This window comes from Narcine bancroftii, chromosome 4 (assembly GCF_036971445.1).
Source record: "Narcine bancroftii isolate sNarBan1 chromosome 4, sNarBan1.hap1, whole genome shotgun sequence".
NCBI lineage: Eukaryota > Metazoa > Chordata > Chondrichthyes > Torpediniformes > Narcinidae > Narcine > Narcine bancroftii.
In genome coordinates this window covers 194,177,438-194,200,780 of record NC_091472.1, presented here as the reverse complement: position 1 = coordinate 194,200,780, position 23,343 = coordinate 194,177,438, and the positions used below count along the sequence as shown (strand labels likewise).

Here is a 23,343-nt window from a genome sequence, read left to right as displayed (position 1 = left end):
AGAGTTAATCTCATTTCTCCTACAAATCATACTCCTTTGCAAGCCATATCTGGAACCTTATGATAGAGTTAGTCTCATTTCTCCTACAAATCATTCTCCTTTGCAAGCCATATCTGGAACCTTACGATAGAGTTAGTCTCATTTCTCCTACAAATCATACTCCTTTGCAAGCCATATCTGGAACCTTACGATAGAGTTAATCTCATTTCTCCTACAAATCATATTCCTTTGCAAGCCATATCTGGAACCTTACGATAGAGTTAATCTCATTTCTCCTACAAATCATACTCCTTTGCAAGCCATATCTGGAATCTTACGAAAGAGTTAATCTCATTTCTACTACAAATCATACTCCTTTGCAAGCCATATCTGGAACCTTACGATAGAGTTAATCTCTTTCTCTTACAAATCATACTCCTTTGCAAGCCATATCTGGAACCTTACGATAGAGTTAATCTCATTTCTCTTACAAATCATACTCCTTTGCAAGCCATATCTGGAACCTTATGATACCTTTCCACTCCAGCACCAACACGTTTATCCATGGCCTCGTGCACGGCCAGACCAAATTGGAGGAGCAACACCTAATTTTCTGACTGGGCCCTCTCCAACTGGATACCATTAACATCGACTTCTCTGGTTTCTGCCGGCCCACTCCCCTTTCTCTCTCTCTCTTCCCCATCCCTCTGTCTTCTTTCCTCCAGCTTTCCACCCCTTCCCTCTCCATTCAGAGTCAACCCCCCTCCCCCTGTTTGCTGGTGTGCCTTCCCTCATCCATTACCTCCTGCCTGTGGGCCTGTGCTCCTCCCCCTCCCCATCCTTCCCCCACCATTTTGTTCAGGCACCTGTCTACATTTTTTCATACCTTGATAAAATGCTCAAGAAAGAAGCGTTGGTTATGTGTCTTTACCTCTGCGATACAAAGAACGCTGTGTGACCTGCTGAGTTTCTCCAGCATTCTGTTTTTACTATACGCGTGCAATTGTTGAATTTTGTGGACGTATTTTTAGGGTATAATTTAGGGTTTCAACTATTACACTTTTGATGCCGGTAAGTACCTCTGTCGTTCAGGGCATTGGGAACTCAGATGGGCAGGCAGTTGGGGCCTAGGTGATAGTCCGTGGTTGGGGCAATGAGATCTCAGATGGGCAGGCAGCTGGGGCTTCAGGAGCTTTGACGGCCGGCAGTCTGTGTCTAGGCAAGTCTGCGGTTGGGGCATCGGGAGCTCAGATGGGCAGGAGGCCGGGCCATTGGGAGCTTGGATGGGCGGGTGGCCTGGGCAAGAGTCCATAGACGGCGGTCAGGGTGTCGGGAGCTCATTTGGGTGGGTGGCTGGGGCTTTGGGAGCTTGGATGGGCGGGTGGACGGCCTAGGCGAGAGGATGGATAGACCCCCAGGGCCTGGCAAGGTATTTCCTCGGACCGTGAGGGATGCTTGTGCAGAAATTACAGGGGCCCTAGCAGAGGTATTTAAAATGTCCTTAACTACAGGTGTGGTGGTGGAGGTTTGGAGGATAGCTAATGTAGTTCCATTGTTTAAGAAAGGCTCTAAGAATAATACAGGAAATTAGAGGACAGTGAGGCTGACGTCAGTAATGGGTAAATTGTTGGAAGATGTTCTAAGAGACCAGATATAGAAATACTTGGATAGACAGAGACTGATTAGGGATAGACAACATGGATTAGCAGAGTAAGTCATATCTAACCAATCTTTTAAATTTTTTTAAGGAGTTTATCAGGAAAATTGTTGAAGGAAAAGTAAAGCCTTTGCCAAGGTCCCACATGGGAGGTTAGTCAGGACGGTTCAGTCATTCAGTGTTCATGGTGAGTATCTAGTAAACATTGGCTTTATCGGAGAAGCCAGAGAGTGGTGGTGGATGATTGCCTATCTGACTGGAGCCCTGTGACTAGTGGTGTGCCTCAGGGATCAGGGCTGGGGCCATTGTTGTTTGTCATCTTTATCAATGATCTGGACGATATTGTGATGAATTGGATCAGCTGGTTTGCAGATGAGACTAAGGTTGGGAGTGCAGTGAACCATGAAGAAGGATTTCAAAGCTCACAATGGGAATACGGACCAGCTGGAAAAATGGGCTGCAAAATAGCAGATGGGGCTTAATGCAGATAAGTAGGAGGGGCTGCACTTTGGGAGGACCAATCAAGGTATGACATGCACAGTAAATGGTCAGGCACCGAGGAGTGTGGTAGAACAGAGGGATCTGGGAATTCAGCTACATAATTCCCTGAAAGGTGGAGAGGGTAGTAAAGAGAGCTTTTGGCCTTCATTAATCAATGTAATAAGGAACAGGAGTTGGGATGTTATGGTGAAGTTGTACATGAAGACAATAATGAAGCCAAATTTGGTGTATTGTGTGCAGTTTTGGTCATTACCAACCTACAGGAAAGATATCAATAAGATTTGAAAGTTCGCTGGTTATTGTTGGGAATTGAGGAGCTGAATTACAGGGAAAGGTTGAAGATCATAAGACTTTATTCCCTAGAGCGTTGAGGAATGAGGGGAGATTTGGCATATAATTATGATGGGTGTAAATACAGTAAAAGCAAGCAGGCATTTTCCACTGAGATTGGGTGAGTCAAAAACCAGAGGACATGGGTTATGGGTGAGAGATGAAATGTGAGTAGTCCCCTAAAACATTTGTGTGGAATAAGCTGATGTGGTGGATACATTTTTGATTTCAAAATTTTAGAAAAGCTTGGACAGATACATGGAGGAGAAGGTTCTAGAAGCCTATGATGCAGGTACAGGTCGGTGGGACTCGGCAACAAAATAGTTCTGCACAGACGCAAATGGCCGAGGGGCCCATTTCTGTGCTGTAGTGCACTATGGTTCTTTGGACAGAAGCCTTTGGGCAGCACGGTCAGTGCAATGCTATTACAGCACCAGGGACCTGGGTTCAAATCCGGCGCTGTCTGTAAGGAGTTTGTACGGTCTCACCGTGTCTGCGTGGGTTTCCTTCATATTCTCCAGTTTCCTCCCATCCTCTAAAACGTATGGGGGTTGTAGGTCAATTTGGGAGTAATTGGGTTTAAATGGGCAGATTCAGCTTCTACCTTGCTGTAAATAAAATTCTTAAAATGTAAGATTATGAAAGGTTTCACTAAATTGAAATTAGAAGGGTATTTAAAGTTACAGCAAAGCTGAAGGCCCATTAATTTAAGAATGTGACCATGGAATCACACAGAGAATTCAAGCATAGACATATCGTCGAACTGATGTCCACCTGATTATCTGCAGGACATCAACAGCAGTGGGCCAGAATAAAAGCAATAAGAGATTCAGAAATAATAACAGAAATACCTGTCAGGTCTGGCAGAATCTGTCTGGAGAAAAACGGAGGGAATATTTCAGGTCCAGGAACCTCCATCAGAGTTTAGTTTAATGTTATTTTTAATAATACAGCATGGTAGAAGAGAATTCTGGACCATGATCATGTGTGCCCAATTACACCCCTACAATCCCCCATATGTTTTGGAGGGTGGGAGGAAACCAGAGCACCCGGAGGAAACCCACACAGTGAGAAGAGGGTATGGCCTGGGTGGGGAGGGCCCTTGAGAATAGAGGCTGTTTTCTGGAAATACCACCTCATGTAGAGATTCTTAATGGAGTGAAGTCTGATGCCCATGAGGGCAATGGCCGAGTTTACAACTCTCTGTAGCCTTTTCCTGGCCTGTGCATTGGCCCCTCCTCACCAGACAGCGATGCCACCAGTCAGAATGCTCTCCATTGTACAACCTGTAGACATTTACAAGAGTCATTTGGTGATGTACCAGAATGTACAAACTCCTCATAGACAGCACGGGATTTGAATCCTGGTCTCAATTGCTGGTGCTGTAAGGGCTTTGCGCTAACAAATTATTTAAGGGGAATTATTTAAGGGTAAGCCAAATACAAAGAGACTCATGGGGATCGTATAATAAGATTTAGATGGGGAAAATGGAAGGACATTCAAGGGGTATGTAAACATTGTATATGCTATGAAAAATGGAGCGTAATACAACAGGCACATTATCTGGAAAATAAATTACTACAGAACATAGCGAGAAGAGATTCTAGTGAAGAAACAGCAAATGAATATATAGCACAGTTAGAAACCTCACTTGAGATTTGCTGGTTCATGGCCCAAAAATGACTATCCCATAATAATTAATGATGAGGGGGTCAAAAAAATGTACGGGGGCTGTAGGTTTTTGGGGTACTTTGGTGGCATGGGCTCATGGGCCAGAAGGGCCTGTCACCCTGTTACCATGCAGTATGTCTCAATTTAAATTATATCTAAGATTTACTGGTGAGCTAATAAAACCCTCTGTTCTTACAGTTGCATAAAGTCCTGAGTTTGAACCTGATTCCACGACAGGGCGGTGCGGTCAGCCTAATGCTGTAAAAGCGTCAGCAACCTAGGCTTGAATCTGGTGCTGTCTGTAGGAGTTTGTACGTTCTCCCCGTGCCTGTGTGGGTTTCCTTTGGGCGCTCCGGTTTCCTCCCACCCTTCAAAACGTATGGGGGCTAATTGCGGTATTTGGGCTTGTAGGATGGAAGGGCCGGTCTAAATTTGAATTTGAAATGTTTTCCGCCTTACCTCTGTCCCGCGATCTGGCCGATCAGAATCCCTAACGTAAGGAAGATCGAGTTTCCCATCGAAACAGCTCCTCGCCAAGCCTTGGGTGCGATTTCTGCCAGATACATGGGCTGTACACACAGGCTAACTCCTGCAAAGAGTTGATGAGAAAGTAATTCTTCATTTTTCACCAATCGGCCTTCCTCAGTTTGGGCAGTGCGCATTTCTCCCAGTGCTCGCTGGGACGTCCACCACCTGGGCAGTTTGCATTTCATCTTTCTAAGACTACTTGCTGCCTCATGTACCCACGATGAGCTTGCTGACTTCATCCACTTTGCTGACAACTTCCACCCGACCTCAAATTCACTTTGTCCATCTCTAGCAACACTCTCCCATTCTCCTTCAAACATGGCTTTCCCTCTACCACCATCAACTTAGCACTCACACGCATGTCCTCCATTACCTTGCCCTGGCCTCCTCTGCCACCACAGGTAACAAGGACAGGATTCCTCTTGTCCTCACCTACCACCCCACCAGCCTCCGCATCCAACACATCCTCCTCTACCATTCCCGCCACTTACTACATGATCCCACCATTAGACACACATTCCCCTCTCCCCTTTCTGCAGAGACTGCTCTTTCCATGACTTCTTTGTCCACTTCTCCCTCCCTACCAATCGTCCCCTTGGGACCTACCTGTGACCTCAGGAGATGTTCCATTTGCACCCACACCTCCTCCCTCAGTGCCATTCGGGGCCCCAAAAAGTCCTTCCAAGTGAAGCAACATTCAACTTGTAAATCTGCAAGGATCAACTACTGCATCCAGTGCTCCCCGCTGTGGTCTCCTCTACATTAGAGAGGCTGGACGCAGACTGTGAGATCACTTTGTGGAGCACCTTGGCTCCATCAGCCCCAATAATGTGGATCTCCCAGTGGTCACCTATTTCAATTCTCCATCCCATTCCCTTGCTGACAGGTCTGACCTTGCTCTTGCGTACGGCCAGACTGAGACCACCCGTAAATTGGAGGAATGACACCTCATCTTGCGACTGGGCACCCTCCAACTGGATGGCATTAATATCGACTTCTCTGGCTTTCATTAAACCTCCACCCCAACCCCCTCATTTCCCTTGTCGTCTTTCCATTCCTAGTCTCCTCTCGCACAGAACGTGATAAATTCTACCTTGTCCAATAACACCTTTTGTTGCTCTGGATTCCTCCCCCATTGTTTGAATTCTGAGACTTTCTGATATTTCCTCCTGCCTTTTCTGAATTTTCCTTGAAGAAGGGCTCAGGCCCGAAATGTTGACAATATATCTTTGTCTCACATGGATGTTAAATAGACCAGCTGAATTCCTGCAGCGTTTCAGTGACACCTCAGCACAGTCATCTGATCTGTTGAGTTCAATGGGTGGAGTTCTTGTTCAAGAAAGAATGTTACACTCACCAAGGTTTTGATAGCCATCTAATTGTCAGGAGTGGAATCCACAAAGAGATAGGTCACATAAGTACAAGAAGGGAGCTTGGGGACCTGAACTTACCTGGGCCTTGTGTTGACATTGGTTGCTAATGTACAGATCATCTGTGTGAACACCTTGGCATTGAGGGTGATTTTCCTTCCACTGGGGTCCTGTGAACTTTGATGTGGGAGCCACCAATTCGTGCACTGATGAGGTAGGACATGCCTGGTAGGGCAGGGAGTGGCCTTTTCTCTAGCTTACACAGAGCCTCTGTCTGCCCCCAGTGAAAAGCACTAAGATTTTCAAGACTATTCCAAAAGCTCCTTTGTGTAGACGACCAGCCAGAGGGTCCCAGGAGAGAGTGGGCATGTTACACTTCAAGCAGATCCTTCAATCCTCCTGGCAATCTCTTCCCATGAAGAGATCCAAGGTTGGGACTTTATTCCCTGGAGCGTAGAAGAATGAGGGGAGATTTGATAGAGGTTTACAAAATTATGAGGGGGGTAGATCACCCTCTTTTTCCCCACTCACATACCACCTTAAGTAATCCCTTACTAACCATTCTATGCCATAGGTGCTCTGTGGTTAGTAAGAGATTACTTAAGGTGGTATGTGAGAGGGAAAAAAAAGGTTGAGAAGCACTGGTATAGAGAGAGGAAATGTAGGTGGGCGTTTTCCACTGAGGGTGGGTGAGTTGCAACTCAAAGGTGAAAGGGGAAAAGTTTAGGGGGAACTTCTTCATACAGAGAACATGGGAGTTGGAATGAGCTGCCAGCTGAAGTGGTGAATGTGGGCTCAATTTTGACACTTCAAATGTTTTTAGACATACAGCACTGTATCAGGCCAATTCGGCTCTATGAATCCGTATGTATCAGGCCAATTTACACCCATTAACCTACAACCTGGAATGTTTTTGAATGGTGGGAGGAAATCAGAGAAAACCCACACAGACACAGGGAGAACGAACAAACTCCTGAAAGATAGCACGGGATTCGAACCCAGGCCCAGACTGATTGCTGGCACTGTAAAGGCGTTGCACTAATTGCTACGCCAACTGTGCGGACAGGTACATCAGTAGGAGAGGTATGGAGAGATATGGAATGGGTGTAGGTCAGTGAGACTGGGCAAAATAATAGTTCAGCACAAATTATTTTAATTTAATTTAATTAATTTAGATTTAGACATACAGCACGATAACAGGCCATTTTGGTCCACGAGTCCATGCCGCCCAATTTATACCAAATTAACCTACACCCCCGGTACGTTTCGAACAGTGGGAAAAAAATCGGAGCCCCCAAGGAAGAGTCACGCAGACACGGGGAGAACAGTGCAAAGATTCGAACCCCGGTCCCAATCACTGGGGCTGTAAAGGCATTGTAAACTGTGCTGCCGCAAACTAGAAGGGCTGAAGGGTCTGTTTACTGTGCTGAGCTGTTATGGTCTAAGGAGAACTGAACATCCCAAGTGGGACGAATGTAGGTGGGACTCTGTGTTCAAGTTGAGCTGAAGGGCCTGTTTCCATGCTGTGGGGGGGGGGGGGGGTGGGGGAGGTGGAGAGTGGTCTGGTGCCAGATGAGTGGAACAGACTGCGTGAGTAGGTCCTCAATGTAAGGGGTGCTGGTCTGACAGAGGACACGGATCACTGCTTCCTGGCCAGACCATCTTCAACTCAGCCCAGGGACTTCCAATAAAGTCCCATCCCAACCACCCTCACACTTAGCAACAGTTACACAGGAAGGCACCCCAAAAAGGAAGTGGACAAGGCAGAGACAGTAAAAGAACCATGGCTCATCCATCTGCCCAGAGAAACGACAGGGAAACCTTTCTTCTGTAGACACTCAAAACAAATCTGATGGAGAACAAAGTCTGCACATGGGAGTGGATAATATTGCAAAGCCTTGGACTGGATCATTAAAAAGGGCCGAGAAGATCACTGGGGTCTTCCTTCCCTCTATTGACGATATTTACTGGGAGCTTTGCTTAATTAGGGCTCAAAGAATTATCGAGGACCCTTTCCATTCAGCCCACATGATCACTGACCCACTACCATCAGGAAGGAGGTACAGGAGCATCAAAATCAGGGCTGCCAGGCTGGGGAAGAGCTTCTACTCGCAGGGGTGTGAGATCGATGAACAGTACCTTATAACCGAGTAAATCATCCCAAAATTTATATATATATATTTGTGCTGTGTATTCTATGTGTAGGAGGGTTCGAAGAAACACTTTTCATCTGGTTGTCTGTGTGTAGCGTAGATAAAAGCTCACACTCAACTGGAGAGAGAACCAATGTTTTTATTAGCTTACAACACAGGTGGAGTTCATGAACAGCCTTCAGAGGGGTTCTGGAGTTTAGGCGGGAAACCAGAGATATATATGGGCTCCTGGGGGAGGAGCCGGGAGGCGGGACCAGTTGTCAGTACAGCACACTTCTAGTGAATCCACTGTGTATAGTCAGATGACAATATACATGAATTGGTTTCACCCATAATGCATTAAATAAGTGAAAAATCTTAAAATCGCTAAGCCGGTGAATTTGCCAACAGCAGAGAATTTTATATTTTGCAAAGCGATAACTACTTTCAAACGGCTTTCCATTACCTGAGTGCAGTCCCACAAGAAACCTGCCGACTATGATCAGTTCAAAAATCCCAGCACATTTACTTGCTCCCATTAGAGCCGCTCCAGTCAATGAAAGAATGTTGACAAGCAAGAGGGTCCCTTTCCTGAAAGGTAGAAACAAATAGCACCAAGGTGAACAAGAAAATCTGCGGCTGCCAGTGTCAAGTGCAGTACCCAGAGGTGCTGGAGAAGTCAGGGGATTTGAGCCCTGAGGTCACGTTGCAGCTCTATAAAACTCTGGTGAGACCACACTTAAGAGTAATTGTGTTTGGTTCTGGTCTCATGGCAGGAGAGATGTAGAAACGATGGAGAGGGTATAGATGAGATTTACCAGGAAGCTGTCTGGATTGGAAAACATGTCTTAGGAGGGTGAGGTTAGCAGAGCAAGAGCTTTTCTCCTTTGAGCAGGGGTGTCAAACTCAAATTCACGGAGGGCCAAAATTAAAAACTTGGACTAAGTCGAGGGCCGAACTAAATATTTATTGAAAATTTTCAACAACATCTGCATGTTTTCTCTTCTTTCAACATATGTAATGTTAAACTTTAGAATATAACTTTAGGAGGATAATGTTACAGGTCAGGAGTAGGTAGCTCAAGTTCACCCTTTGCTTGACCTGAGGGAAACCTATTTGGTCCCTGTGAAGATGTAGTCAGCATTCACAGGCTGTGTCCATTTTGGCCTGCATCAGGACTCAGCATTTCCTGCTCACTCCTCAGGCTCTAGGCCTCTATTCACCCTCGACCCACCATCCCTCTACCTAACCAGTCCTTTACCCAACCTCTACTCACCCCTCACTCCACTCGCTCTGCCTCTACTCACCCCATCCTATACACACCCCTCTACTGCCTCTCCCCTCAACCTGTTCCTCCATCTACCCGACTCTCACCCTCTAATCACCCCTCCCCTACTCACCCTGCCCCTCCCCTTTTACCTCTTCCCTATCCACCCCTCCTTCTACTCATCCCTCCCTCTAACTCCCCCTTGCACCACCATAACTTCCCCTGCCCATTACTCCTCACCTACACCCTCTGCCCACCCCTGCTTGCCCACCCCTGCTTACCCACCCACTCAGGCCCAGCGCGCTGCCGATCAGCCTTTGCGGACAGCCACCATCTCTCTCTTCACGTGCAGGGCCGAACCAGCCATCCCTGGGGTCCACGCGGGTGCAAACGCTGAAGGCCGTGGCGACCAGGAGAAGTGCGCTCGCGCTGTGGAAGGGCCGTCCGGTGCCAGTCGCGCGGGGCTCACACTGCCCGGGGGCCGTGCTCAGCCTGCCATGCCCGTTGCGCCGACAGGAAATCACAGGCGCTCGCCAATCCGCCGCACCGCTCGACAGATGGGAGAAGTGACTGGATGTGCGGGGAGCCTTCCAACTGGCTTGCCGGCTGATGACATCGACAGACTTCTCGTGTTACAATTTCTCGTGTTACAATGGGGAAGGATGTGCAATGAAGGAGGAGGATGGTGGGGGTGACATTACCAAAAAACAGCATCAGCTCTCGCTGCAGGGCGGGCCACCTCTAATACATTTTTTAAATGATCTTGTGGGTCAAATATAATTATATCGCGGGCCAGAGTTTGACATGTGTGCCTTAGAGCAATGAAAGATGAGAGGTCACGAAGGGTTCAGACAGGATGGAGAGAAGGAACGTTTTACCTGGGGAAACTAACCATTCACCTAAAGTAAAAGGGGATGTCTTTTACTCAGAGAGTAGTGGGCGCATGGAATGCACTGCAGGGGGTGGTGGTAAAGGCTGGTACTCGGAGACAGGCACATGGATGTAAGAAAAATAGAGGGTGAGGGGTGTGAGGCAGGGAAAACTTTGATTGTTGTGGAGTAGGTTTACAACATTGTGGGTTGAAATGTCCTATGGTCTATGAAGCTCAGCAGGTCACGAGGGATCCATAAGAAGTGAAAGGCATCAAAAACCTTGATTGCCTTTTACTCACTATGGATACTGCACGACCTGTTGAGTTTCTCTAGCACTGCTTTTGTGCAACGAATTACATGGGACGGAACACATACTATAGGCTAGTCTTTCATCAGCGACCAGTCAACTTATTCCATCCCACAACGAGCCCCAGGCAACAAAAAATGCACAGATGGAATTTAATTGGTGGTGGCAAATGATAGAAAAATAACGGGAATGGCAGCGCTGCTGCTAATGCAGACCTGGGAGTGGACACACTGCACTGCTCCGAAAGGTCCAACCATCCAGTTCTACTGCCAAAGGTGCCATATGTGCTTTAAACAGCTTGTAAGTAAAATCCTGCAACCGTGGGGCCTGTGCCCAAGATGGCAGCACCTGTGCTTGGCAGCATCCTTGAGGCATTGCAGACCCCCCCCCCCCCCCCCAGGGGAGCAGCAAACTGGCGCAGGACACCAGAAATGACAAGAACACCCCATGTTGAGAAGGGGAAGCAGAGGAGATGACCCAACAGGATGGCGACCACGGTAGCGGACCAGCGAGGGGCTCTGCAGCTGAGGGACCCACGCAGGCTCCAGGCAACTTGCGGTTGGGGCACCAGCACGGGCTGTTGGAGACAGGATCGTGGGAACCAGGTATTGGAGATTTGAAAAAGGGCCGGGGACAAGCAGTGCTCCAGAAGGGCCTTAGGCGCTGAAGGCTTCATCATCATGTTGGAGGTTTGGATCTGGAGCTCAGATTGGCAATGAATCAAACAGGGGTCTGTGTGGACTCATAGGCTGAAGGCAAAACCATGGACACTCGGTGACTCAGAGGGACTCTTTTGCTTCTCTTTCTCTCATACTGTAAGGGGCACCAGGTGACACTAATGGCAACTCTTTTGCCCGTATTACGGATGTCAGAAGGTAATTTCATGTAATATTACATATTCTGTATGTTTATATGACAATAAAGGAATCCTGAATCTTGAATCTGCTGCTTCCACTGTGTTGGATGTCCCTGTTCCTATTTGTAATGATAGAGAGTTAGCGACACTCCAGACTACTTGAGGGAGTCGGAGACTAGTTCATTGCAGCTCAGGAATTCAAGATGGATGCCTCCACATGGTCACGAGCGAGTTCTATAGCTCAAAAATTATAGTTGTTTTAAAAGAACCCAAGTTTCTTTATTACAATAAAATATCACATGGCACCAGGAGTGGAAGAAGCACCAGGGGTGAGCAGAGTGAGATTCAGTTGATAGCAGCAGAAAACTGAGAAAGGGTAAAGACTCCTGATGCTGTAAATTGGACTGGAAATGTTGACAATGAGTGAAGGTTGTTCAAATAATGATTTATGCTGTCCTTGCAAATCTATTGGACTCGATAGCAAACTTGATGCATGGAAGATTGCACTGCTACTTACCATAGTGGGGCTTCAAGCACTAGAAGTTTTCCACACATTTGTTTTTGCCAAGTCAGCTGCCCAGGGAAAGTTCGACAAGTTTATCGAAATGTTTAATGAACACTGTTCACTAAAGAAAAGTGAAACATTCGAAAGGTATGTTTCGCTCATGCACGCAGCTGAAGGAAGAGAACTTTGATACTTTAAAAAAAAAAGCAGACGAAATTAAAAGAACATGCAATTTTGGATCGCTGCAAGATTCAATGATCCGCAATCAAATTGCGTTAGGAATTGATAAGAAGAAGAAGTGAGAGAGAGATTGCTGTGAGAGACAGAACTTACCTTAGCAGGAGCTATGAAGTTATGCCACGCCAGTGAATTAGCCCTGCAGCATGTGAAAAAATTCAGAGAGCGTGCAAAGGGCAGTGAAAACGTAGCCACAGTGTGTGTGTCCACATGCAAAAACTAAAAATGAGATATAGGAAACCACAAGAAAATTGGAGGCCAGTAGCATATGCATCAAGGACGACAACATCTGAATGTCAATTATGCACAGATTGAGAAAGAGTGTCTAGGTTTGGTCTATGGACTGGAGAAATTCCACAGTTTTGTGTATGGACTACCAACGTTCATGGCAGAGCCAGACCACAAGCCATTAATAGCAATAATTAAGATAAATCTCAGTGAAATGTCGCTGCGAATCCAAAGACTGATGATGAAGCTACAACATTATGACTTTGAATTGGTGCATACACCAGGGAAATTTATTGCGTTAGCTGATGTGTTGTCCAGGGCAATGATGCAGAGTGAAGCATGCAATGAGAGTTCCACAGAGACAGATGTGAATCTCCACATGAATCTGGTCACTGAATCTCTTCCCATATCTGACATGAAATCCGAACAGATCACAACTGAAATGGAAAAGGACACAGTTTTACAGAAGGTCATCAAGAATCTGAATGAAGGATGGCCTACAGGTGAATGTCGGCCATATTACAACATCAGAGCAGAGCCAAGCATTGTCAATGGGCTTCTACTCACACAGAGCAGAATTGTCATTCCTCAATCACTGCAAAAAGAGATGGTGTAAAGGGTGCACGAGGAACATCTTGGAATGGAAGGCAGAAAATTTGCAAAAAGGCAGAACTAGATGGCACAAAGGGAGAAATGGACAGCAGACAAGCACAGTAGCTGATCTGGGTGAAAGGTATTGGAGAGAGAGGCGCAACAGAAGTACAAAGCAAGATGGTAGAGACACCACCACAAAGTCCTGAACCAGACCCTAAACCATGGTCATCCAGGTTAGATGAATGCATAGGTCCATGAGACTATAATTATATTGAGTAACTGTTTAGTAACTTGTAGGGAGATTGAGAAAAGTGTGGTTCTTTGATTGTTAGGATTGGCAAGATGACAGTAACTGAACGGTTTCTTCCAAGGTTTTGTGTCTTAAAGGTACACTCTGTAGCAGCAGCTACACTGCTCCTAAAGAACACTCACAACCAGATGGGTTGAGCTCAGTGAGCAGGCTAGTTTAATGCAGGCTGCTGGGCTGTACTTATACTCCCAGCTCGGACCTGGCTGAGAACCGCACTGGAGGGCACTGACGTCACCCGGGTGTCACATGGTCCCCCAGTGCGGGCTTCTGAGCCTCGTGCTGGGAAGAAGGGAACACCCCTGACGGCGCCGTTTTGGCCAGCTGACCCGCCACGTGGCTTACAAGCGGGGCCAGTTCGCCTGCCTAGTGGTGAGCTGCCAGAATTCCATAATTCATGCATGTTTTGTTTACACATCTTAATTAAAGGTGCACCATGTAACTTTTTTTAGTAACAATTTTGGTTAATATCCTATATTCAGACAAAGGAGATCAGGACAAAGACAAATAAAACGGGAGAACTCCAAATTATACAGAGAAATTAAAGATTTTGCTGAAAAAGAAATTGATTGCTGTCTGAAAATATATTCATTGGACAGTGGTGTGTCATTAAATATGATGATGAAATTTGTCCTGGGACCATTGTTGAGGTTCAAACAGTTTAACGATAACAGAGTTGACAATGCGTAACAGAGTCACATGTTCCCAATCGCATTAAAACATTTTGCATCATTTTACATTTATTATGGATTCTGCAGGGTCATTTTACCATAAAGGGTATATTTATGCCATTCCAGATTAAGGAATTTGAATCATTTCAGTTCTAGGTCGAATTTGTCATCAGCGGAAAGGCAACAGCGAGATGCAATCAGGATATCATCCAAGTAGATGAAGACGAAATCCAAGCCATGCCCCACTGAGTCCATGAGCTGCTGGAACATTTGTGCTGAGTCTGAAAGGCATCCATGGAAACTCAAATAGGCCAAACGGAGTAACGAGGACCGTTATGGGGACATCTCTTGGTTGGACAGGAACCTGGTGACCAGGTCAACCTTGGAGAAGATGCATGCCCCAAGCAGATTGGCTGCAAAGTCCTGAATGTGGGACACGGGGTAGCTGTGGTGGCGTTGTTGAGCCTTCTGTAGTTGTTGCATGCCCTCCATCCTCCAGCCGACTTGGGGACCATGTGCAGTAGGGAGGCTCACAGGCTGTCTGAGTGCCAGACATCTCCTCCATTTTCCTGAACTCCTCCTTGCTGAGCTGGAGTTTGTTGGGCGGGAGCCTGCGTGCCTTGGCTTGCAGCAGTGGACCTTGAGTGAGAACATGGTGCTGTACACCATGCTTAGGGGTGATAGTGAAGAACTGCGGCATAATAATGGTCGGGAAGTCCACTAGTACTGTGGAAAATTCGTTGCCTGACGAAGTCACAGAATCCAGGTGTGGGGCCAGTAACTTGGCTTCGCCGAGCGAGAAGGTCTGGATGCTATCCCTTGAGGTCCACTAGGAGGCAGTGCACCCAGAGGAAATCTGCACCCAATAAAGGCTGCGACTCTGCTGTCAGTGTAAACAACCAGATGAAACAGCTGGACCCAAACTGTAGTGGGATGGTTCGTGTGCCATATGTGGAAATACTGCTATTGTTGGCAGTGGTGACCACCAGTCCTGACTTGTGTTGCAGGTGTCATGGCTCAAGGGGGGGGGGGGGAAAGATGCTAAACTTCACCCAGAGTGTCGGTGCCATAAGTAAAGGAGGCTATCACAGTGGCCAGTTGTCATAGCCATTAGCAATGGCCAGCTCCAGTGTTTCCTGGAAAAGAACAGTATGGGCGCCAATGGTGAGCTCCTGAACCCCACTTTCGGTGGTAAAAACACCAACGGTCTGAACTGGGTCATTCCCTGCTGCAGGCCTCACCAGCTTCGTTGGTGGTGTGGGGAAGGCCCAGGCCTTGGGACATGACGCAGCAACTTAGTCGATGGAGACCTCGCCATTCTGCTTGGTGTGCCACAGGATATCTGCGCGGCCCTCTACTTTGCACGGGTCACTGAAATCATCATCATCGATGAGGAGGCGGATATCTTCTGGCATCTGCTCAAGAAAGATTCGCTCAAACAGTAAACATGGCTTATGGCTATCTGCTAGTACCAGCATCTCGTTCATTAAGGCTGCTGGTGCGAGGTTGTCTAGGTTGTCCTTGTTGAGCAACCATGGTGTGCACCTACGGCGGGAGAGGCCAAAAGTATGCATCAAGAGTGCCTTGATTGTTTCATACCTGTCCTCAACCGCTGGCTGGTGTAGGAAGTCGATGATGCGGCCTGCTGTTTCCTGGTCAAGTGAACCGACCACATAGTAGTACTTTGTAGTGTCTGAGACAATTTGCCTGACCTGGAATTTGGCTTTGGCCTGCGGCTGCAAGGTCCAGAAAGTCAGCATTTTCAGTGAAACTACATTCTGCAAGCTTGGCTCTGTCATCGTTGGGTCCAGATGCCAGTTGGATTGTCGGGGTCACCAATGTAGTCACACTTGGCATGCAGCGAGTGAAAGAACCATGCAGAGTTGAAAATAAGTTTAACCAACTGATTTTAATAGAACTTTCACGTGCACTTAAATCCCTCAGAACCTGATGACGCTGCAATTCCGGGGACCTTTATGACAGGCTGTAGTCTTGCCCTGCACCCGGAGCTCTCACAGTCAGTCTGCCACGGACTTGCCCGCGACTCCATGAGCCGGTCCATCAGCTGCACGGAGGAGCTGCCACACTATACAGTAGATATTTGACCCAATTTGTCTTTAACAGAATTGACCAATTTTTCTGTTAGTTCAGAATAAATATCTCAAATCTTACAGGTTTAAGGTCAGGAAATACTGAAAATGTTAAATTTAAAGTGTGTTCTATGAGAATAAAAAATGTTTAATGGAAAAAAATCATTCCTATTTTAGGCTTTCTTTTTACACTTGAAATGTATCCAGAATTCTGGAATGGGCTATAAGTTGGGGCACTATTTACAGGTAAAGACATCAAGTTCTTGCTACCTATAGAACATCAGTGAAATGTTGTGACCAGTCTACTTGGTTGAGAAGGAAGTGATGAAAAGCCTCACACAGATGCAGAGAGCAGAATGCCTAAAGGTACATTATACACTCTTCCCCTTTTACAGAGCCATTGCCCAATACAAACAACTCTTGATCTTCTCACAAATGTTCAAGATTCTTTTATTGTCACGTCATAAAACAGGTGCAACATTGCCCAAAATTCCCTTTAGTCTGCCATAAGGAAAAGATTGGCCATCAGCAGAAATTGCTCGGGGCCCCTGACAGTCAGAGAAAGAGAACCAAAGGGACTCCCTTCAGAGTGTCCGTGGATTCGCCTCCAGTGTCTGAGGCTGCACAGACTCTATTGTTTTCTTACTGAATCTTCACTTTAACCACATGGAGCTACACAAATACACGTAGACTGTATGTATGATATTGTAATCCCAAGGTGTAATTTTAATTTTGCTAGTTGTTTATCTCACTACTATTGCCATTACTTTCAGTGATATACAGGAATTAGCATTTACAAGTAACATTGGTACAAAAAGCATTACTAAGGATTTAGTTTAATGGATTTGTGTTTTAGATGTGGAGAAAAGACAGGTACTTTTATGCATTGTGTATGGTCATGTAAGAAAGTTAAATCCTTTTGGGAAAAAGTTATTACATTTTTGAGAGATTTATTTATAATCGATTTGCAAATGGATCCAATGATGTGTTCATTGGGTTACATGAATGCTGTTATTTTGGGATTAGCTGATAAGTCACAATTGGCATTTTTGCGGTTAGGGTTAACGGTTGCAAGAAAATGTATAGCGATAACTTGGAAAGATGATGTGGAATTGAATATACAAAGATGGCATCATGAACTGCAATCGTGTTCATATTTGGAAAAAATAACATAATTTGTGAAATAATTATTCTTTTTTTGTTAAAATGTGGAGTTTATATTTGGATTGTATGGCTACTGATCTTAAGTAAAAGTTACGTAAATTAATTAATTTTAAATGTATAATTTTTTGTAAGGCTCTGAGGGCTGGGGGAGAGTTAAGATAGTGTAGCTAGTAGAGGAAGGGAGGGGGATATTTCCATTATTTTTCATATTTTGTATTTTTTCTTTTCTTTTTTATATATCTGTATTTTTGTTTCTTTGTATTTTCTTTTTTTGTAATATTTTATAAAATTCTTAAATAAAATTTTCAAAAAAAAAAGCATTACTAAGGATTCTGTCTGGTCTGGTACGGGATGAGGTCCATGGGTGACACCATGAGTTACCGCACTGGGTGGCACCAATCCTAGTGACCCAACAGATGAGGATGCTTTAGAGAGGGTGTAGAGGAGATGTACAAGGATGTTGCCTGGATTGGAGACCACACCTTAGGAGACAAAGTGGAGGGAACTTGGTCTTGTAGCCACAGAGGATGAGGGATGACCTGATGGAGGTATAGAATATGAGAGACATTGATTGCATAGATGATCCGAGGCTTTTTCCCAGGGCTGAAACGGCTCACGTGAGAGGCAGAGATTTAAGGTGCTTGAGAGTAAGTTTAGGGGGATGTAAGAGGTCGGTTTTTCCACACAGAGTGGAGCGTGCACAGCCACCAACCATGGTGGAGACAGATAGAATGGGGTCTTTTAAGAAACAAACAGGTACATGGAACTGAGAAAAATGAGGGTTTTACAGCAGAGAAATTCTAGGCAGTTGGATGGCATGGTTAGCATAGTGGTTAACACAATGCTTTTGCAGCGCCAGTGAGCCAGATTCAAATCCAGTGCTGTCTGTAAGGAGTTTGTATATTCTCCCCATTTCTGTATGGGTTTTCTCCCTTCAAAACGTATGGGGGTTGTAGGTTAATTGGGGTATTTGGGCGGCACAGCCTCATGGACTAGAAAGGCCCGTTACCGTGCTGTGTGTCTAATGTAAATTTGAAATTTGTCAGAGAAGGTTATTGGTTTTGTCACAACACCGTGGGGCGAAGGGCCTGCACTGAGCTGTAGATTTCTATGCTCTAATTTTAATGTGTCTTAAATCTGTGGAATTTATTGCCTTAGGCAGTTGTGGAGGACAAGTCATTTGGTGTATTTAAGACAGAGACTGATGTAGGTTCTTGATTAGCCAGGGCATTAAAGGTTATAAGGAGTGGGGCTGAGTGGGAAAATGGATCAGCTTGTAATTAAATGGTGGGGCAGAATTGATGGACTCAATGGCCTGTTTCTGCCCCTATGTCTTGTGGTCCTGTGGATTGTGAGATGGGTGGTTTTAAATTTTGGCTCTCATCTGTGTTGTTCTGACTCTTAACTGCATCACCAGATCATTCGACAACAGACACCAAGTTTAGACCAAGGGCTCCCCAGCACAGGAGGTGTTGCTGCACCAAGAATGACAGACTTACCGACCAAATTTGATGGCCAGGTGTCCTCCCAACAATGTGCCGACAAATCCACCAAGGGTAAAAATTGAAATGATTATATACCAGAGAAGTTGCAGAAGATCAGGATCCAGTTGAGTGCCGACCCGAATGAACCAGGTTTCATTGATGAACGCTTGCACGTCCTGCAGAAAGGGTATGAAGCAACCAATGAGAACAAGATTGCACTGGCATCCAACATTCTCAACCCATTGATGGCATCCTTAGATTACGCGGAAGGTTTATTGTGAGGAGTGAAACATGAAAGTCTGCAGATGCTGTAATCAAGGTAAAAATACAGAAGTACTGGAGGAACTCAGCCGGTCTCGCAGCATACACAGGAGGTAAAGACAAATCACCCATGTTTCGGGCCTGAGCCCTTCCTCAAGGTGTGAGCAAAAAGGAGGCAGGCGCCTGAAGCAAAAGGCTGGAGAGGAAAGAGCAGGTAGGGAGAGGTGTGCAGACCGGCAGACAAAAAGGTGTTAATTGGATATGAGTGAGGCACAGGAGAGAGGGAAGGTGAGCCTTGACTGGGGGACGGTGGTGTTGTTTGGGGCTCTGTGGAAGCAGAGCTGGGGGAAAGGAGACAGAGAGGAATGGGAAGAGAGAGAGGGAGAGAGAGAGAGCGAGAGTAAAGAAGGCATAAAGAAAGATGGGGCTAATGGGTGGGTGGGGCTAATGGAAACCGGAGAAATCGACATTAATGCTCACAGGTGCTGTTCCTCTAACTGTGGGTGGTCTCAGTCTGGACAGACATGTCGGCAAGGGAAAGGGGTGGGGAATTGAAATGAGTGGCCACTGGGAGATCCACGCTACTGCAGCAGACAGAACGAATGTGATGAACATTGTTGGATACCAGCAGAATGCACCAGGTGAGGGAATTGGATAAGATGGTAATCATAATTATAGAAGATTCTTTTATTGTCATATAATAAAACAGATGTAATATTATATGAAATTCTATTTAGTCTGCTGTAAGACAGACAGAGATTTACTGTCATAAATTGCCCATCACCCCTTACAGTCAGAGAAATCCCCCCCAGAGTCACCTCCATCTCTCGTGCAGTCACACAAAACTCCAGTTCAGCTCAGACCATTGGCAACCTGAGCTCTGAGTTTGGTCAGGTCTGCCTTCATTGGGAGACCCTCCTGCCCCCAGCATCCTCTCGTATCCCAGTTCCGGTACCTGGTTCCTATGACTGTGGCTCGACATGACAATAGTACCTACTATAAATTGGCTGACATTACCACGGTAGTGGGCTGTATAAAAAGGGGGTGGTAGTCAGCGTACAGGAGAGAGACTGACAACTTGGCCGAATGGTGCACCAACAACAACCTCGAACTCAATGTCACCGAAACCAAGGGGCTGATTGCGGACTTCAGGAAGGGAAAACCAGGAATGTACAATCCAGTGGTCATTGAGGGATCAGAGATGGAGAGGATGAGCAACGTCAAATTCCTGGGGGGGGGGGTCACTACCTCGGAGGATCTTTCCTGGAGCCAACACACTAATGTCATCATGAGGAAAGCACTTTCTCAGAAGTTTGCAAAGGTTTCATATAACATCAAAAAATGGCAAACTTCAGAGGTGTGGTGGAAAGTGCGCTGATCAGCTGCATCACGGTCCGGGATGGGATGGGGAGCAGAAAGCCCTCCAAAAGGTAGTGGACACAGCCCAGGACATCACAGGCAAAACCTTCCCCACCTTCGAGGACATTTACAGGGAACGACGCAGTCGGAGAGCAGCACCAATCATCAGAGACCCTCACCACCCAGCACTTGCTCTGTTCTTGCTGCTGCCATCAGGAAAGAAGTGCAGGTGCCACAAGACTCTCACCACCAGGTTCAGGAACAGCTGCTACCCCTCCACCATCAGACTCCTCAACAACAAACTCAATCATGGACTCATTTGAGAACTCTGACTTTGCCCATTATTTATTGCTGAATATTTATTTTCTGAATAGCACAGTCAGTTTGTTTGCATTTCCCTCTTGTTTACATTTCTCTCTTTTCTTTTCTGAAGTACAGATTTTTGCACAACTGATAAGCAGAAATTCTGACATGCCCGCAGGAAAAAAGGAAGCTCAGGGTTGTACGTGATGCCAAGAACGTACCCTGACAATAAATCTGAACTTTGAATAATCTTTGGCAATTTAATAATCAAAATATGAATTTAAGCCACCCTGCCTGACAGTGGTATCAATGAAGGCAGACCTGACCAAACTCAAACACCCAGGGAACAGCTACTGGGCTTCTCCTGCTGCCTGTGATCTGGTCTTTCAGAACAAGGAGGTGTCGCTCAGAGAATGCTGCCAACTGGTAGATTCCAGGCTGACGGATGCATTATGGCTTGGTGCAGGCCACACGAGGGCACAGTGGGGAGGACCATAGTCTCCTTCTTCCACAAACGTGGCTTCCCCTCCACCACCATCAACTCACCCCTCACCCACATCTCGTCCATTTCTGCCCTGGCCCCCTCTACCCCCAAATGCAACAAACACAGGAACCCCCTTGTCCTCACCTACCACCCACCAGGCTCCACATCCAACACATTATCCTCCTTAATTTCTGTCTCCTACAGCAATGATCCCACCACCAGATACACCATCCCCTCCCCTCTCCTTCCATCGGGACCATTCCCTCCATGACTCCCTCATCCCTTCTCTTTAATTGCCCACCTCCAGAGCCTTCCTCTGCAGCCACAGGAGGTCCCACACCTTCTCCCTCACCACCCTTCAGGGCCCCGGACAATCCTTTCAAGCGAAGCAACACTTCTCTTGTGTATCTGCAGGAGGCATCTACTGCATCCAGTCCCCCGGCGTGGTGTCCTCTACATCGGAGTGAATGGACGCAGACTGGGAGAGGGGTTCGCTTTGCTCTGTCCTCATCAGTGACGGGGGATCTCCCAGTCATCAATCGTTTCAGTTCTGTGGCCCACTCCCACGTCTGTCCATGGCCTAGTGCACAGCCAAACCAGGGCCACTTGTAAATTGGAGGAGTAACACCTAATTGTTTGACTGGGCCCTCTCCAACTGGATGGCATTAACTTCGACTTCTCCGGTTTCTGCTGGACCACTCCCTTCATCCACCCTCTCTCTTCCCCAAACCTCTGTCTTCTTTCCTCCAGATCTCCACCCCCTTCTCTCTCCTTACACAGAGCCATTGTCCCTCCCTCCCTTATCCAACTATTACCTCCTGCCTGTGGGACCATGCTTCTCCCCCCCCCCACCATTTTGTTTGGGTGCCCATCTACACTTTGCTCACACCCTGATGAAGGACTCAAGCCGAAACGTTGGTTATGCACCTTTACCTCTGCTCTATAAAGGACACTGTTTGACCTGCTAAGTTTCTCCAGCGCTGTTTTTACTTCAATTATGGCATCTGCAGACTTTCGTGTTTTACTACAGGCTGGAGTCCTTCCATTACTGGGTATTGAGGGGCTGAGATTGAGGGGAAGTCCCTCAAACTATAGAGGGGAGAGTAACAACAAGGTGCCACAGGGGTAACCATGGTGTGAAATGAATGTAACAAAGTACAGTGATGGAAATGACACTAAGTGGGGAGGGGGGAAGAGACTTTGAACACGTTTCCTTTTGTAAATATTTTATTGTGAATAGTCTATTTTTGCTTAAAATAAAATCTTGATCCAGTATTTATTGCTGACAATAACTTGAGCAACAGTGACTTCACACTGATTTTAACTATATTTAAAATTTAATTTAGATCCTGTACAGGCCCTTCTGACCCATGAGCCCGTGCCGCACAATTACACCCAACTAACCTACAACCCCTGTATGTTTTGGAGGGTGGGAGGAAACTGGAGCACCTGGCAGAAACCCACACAGACACGGGAGAACATACAAACTCTTTGCAGACAGCGCTGGATTCGAACCCAGTTGCTGGGGCTTTAATAGTAGCGCGCTGACCGCTACCCTAACCGTACCATCTGGGGACAGCTTTAACACCTCGAGATAAAGAGAAATAGGAGGAGGACTCACCATAGTGGGGGCATTAATGATGGAAAGGTTGTATCCATACTGAAAAGTCCCTCCAATGCCCGCGGAAAACATGACCAAAGCAACGGTCGGGGTCGGAAGCTGCGAACAAACAACACACAGATGAGGGGGGGGTTAACCAATCACTTCTGAGAACCTTTCCAGGTCACTGTGTCACAGTGAATCACTGGCCCAGATTCTGGGCACCTTTACGGATTGCGACCCACAAGTTTGACAGTCGCGTTTATATTTAAATTCTGCAGGATTCTTGGTCAAATCCTTAATCAAAATTGAAGGAGATTAAAATAAAATGATTCTCATTCAAATTCAGTCAGTTTCCCTGCTTTATACTTTGCCACGGTGCAACATATGGTTATCGAAACCCATGCCTATTTAAAGTCATATTTAAAAACTCTTCAACATCCATCTTTCACATGGATGTGTGGGAAAAAAAAAGGGTCATGGGTGTGAGGAAGGAAAGGCAGATTGTTGGGTAGGTTGGCATTCATTTCAAGAGGAATAGAATATAAGAGCAGGGATGTGATGTTGAGGCTTTATAGGGCACTGA

At 46.3% G+C, this 23,343-nt stretch overlaps 1 protein-coding gene across 1 annotated transcript in view; it reads right to left on the bottom strand.

The window, feature by feature from the left end:
* LOC138762409 (solute carrier family 2, facilitated glucose transporter member 11-like) overlaps positions 1–19,143 on the bottom strand; it is a 77,588-nt gene extending 58,445 nt beyond the window's left edge. The window contains exons 1-4 of the mRNA XM_069936169.1: positions 19,042–19,143; positions 18,766–18,926; positions 8,635–8,759; positions 4,598–4,727 (exon numbers count right to left, since the gene is read on the bottom strand). Of these exons, the coding sequence (XP_069792270.1) occupies positions 4,598–4,727; positions 8,635–8,759; positions 18,766–18,926; positions 19,042–19,143 (518 nt within the window). The remainder of the gene's footprint in view (positions 1–4,597; positions 4,728–8,634; positions 8,760–18,765; positions 18,927–19,041) is intronic.
* Positions 19,144–23,343: the final 4,200 nt, after the last annotated feature.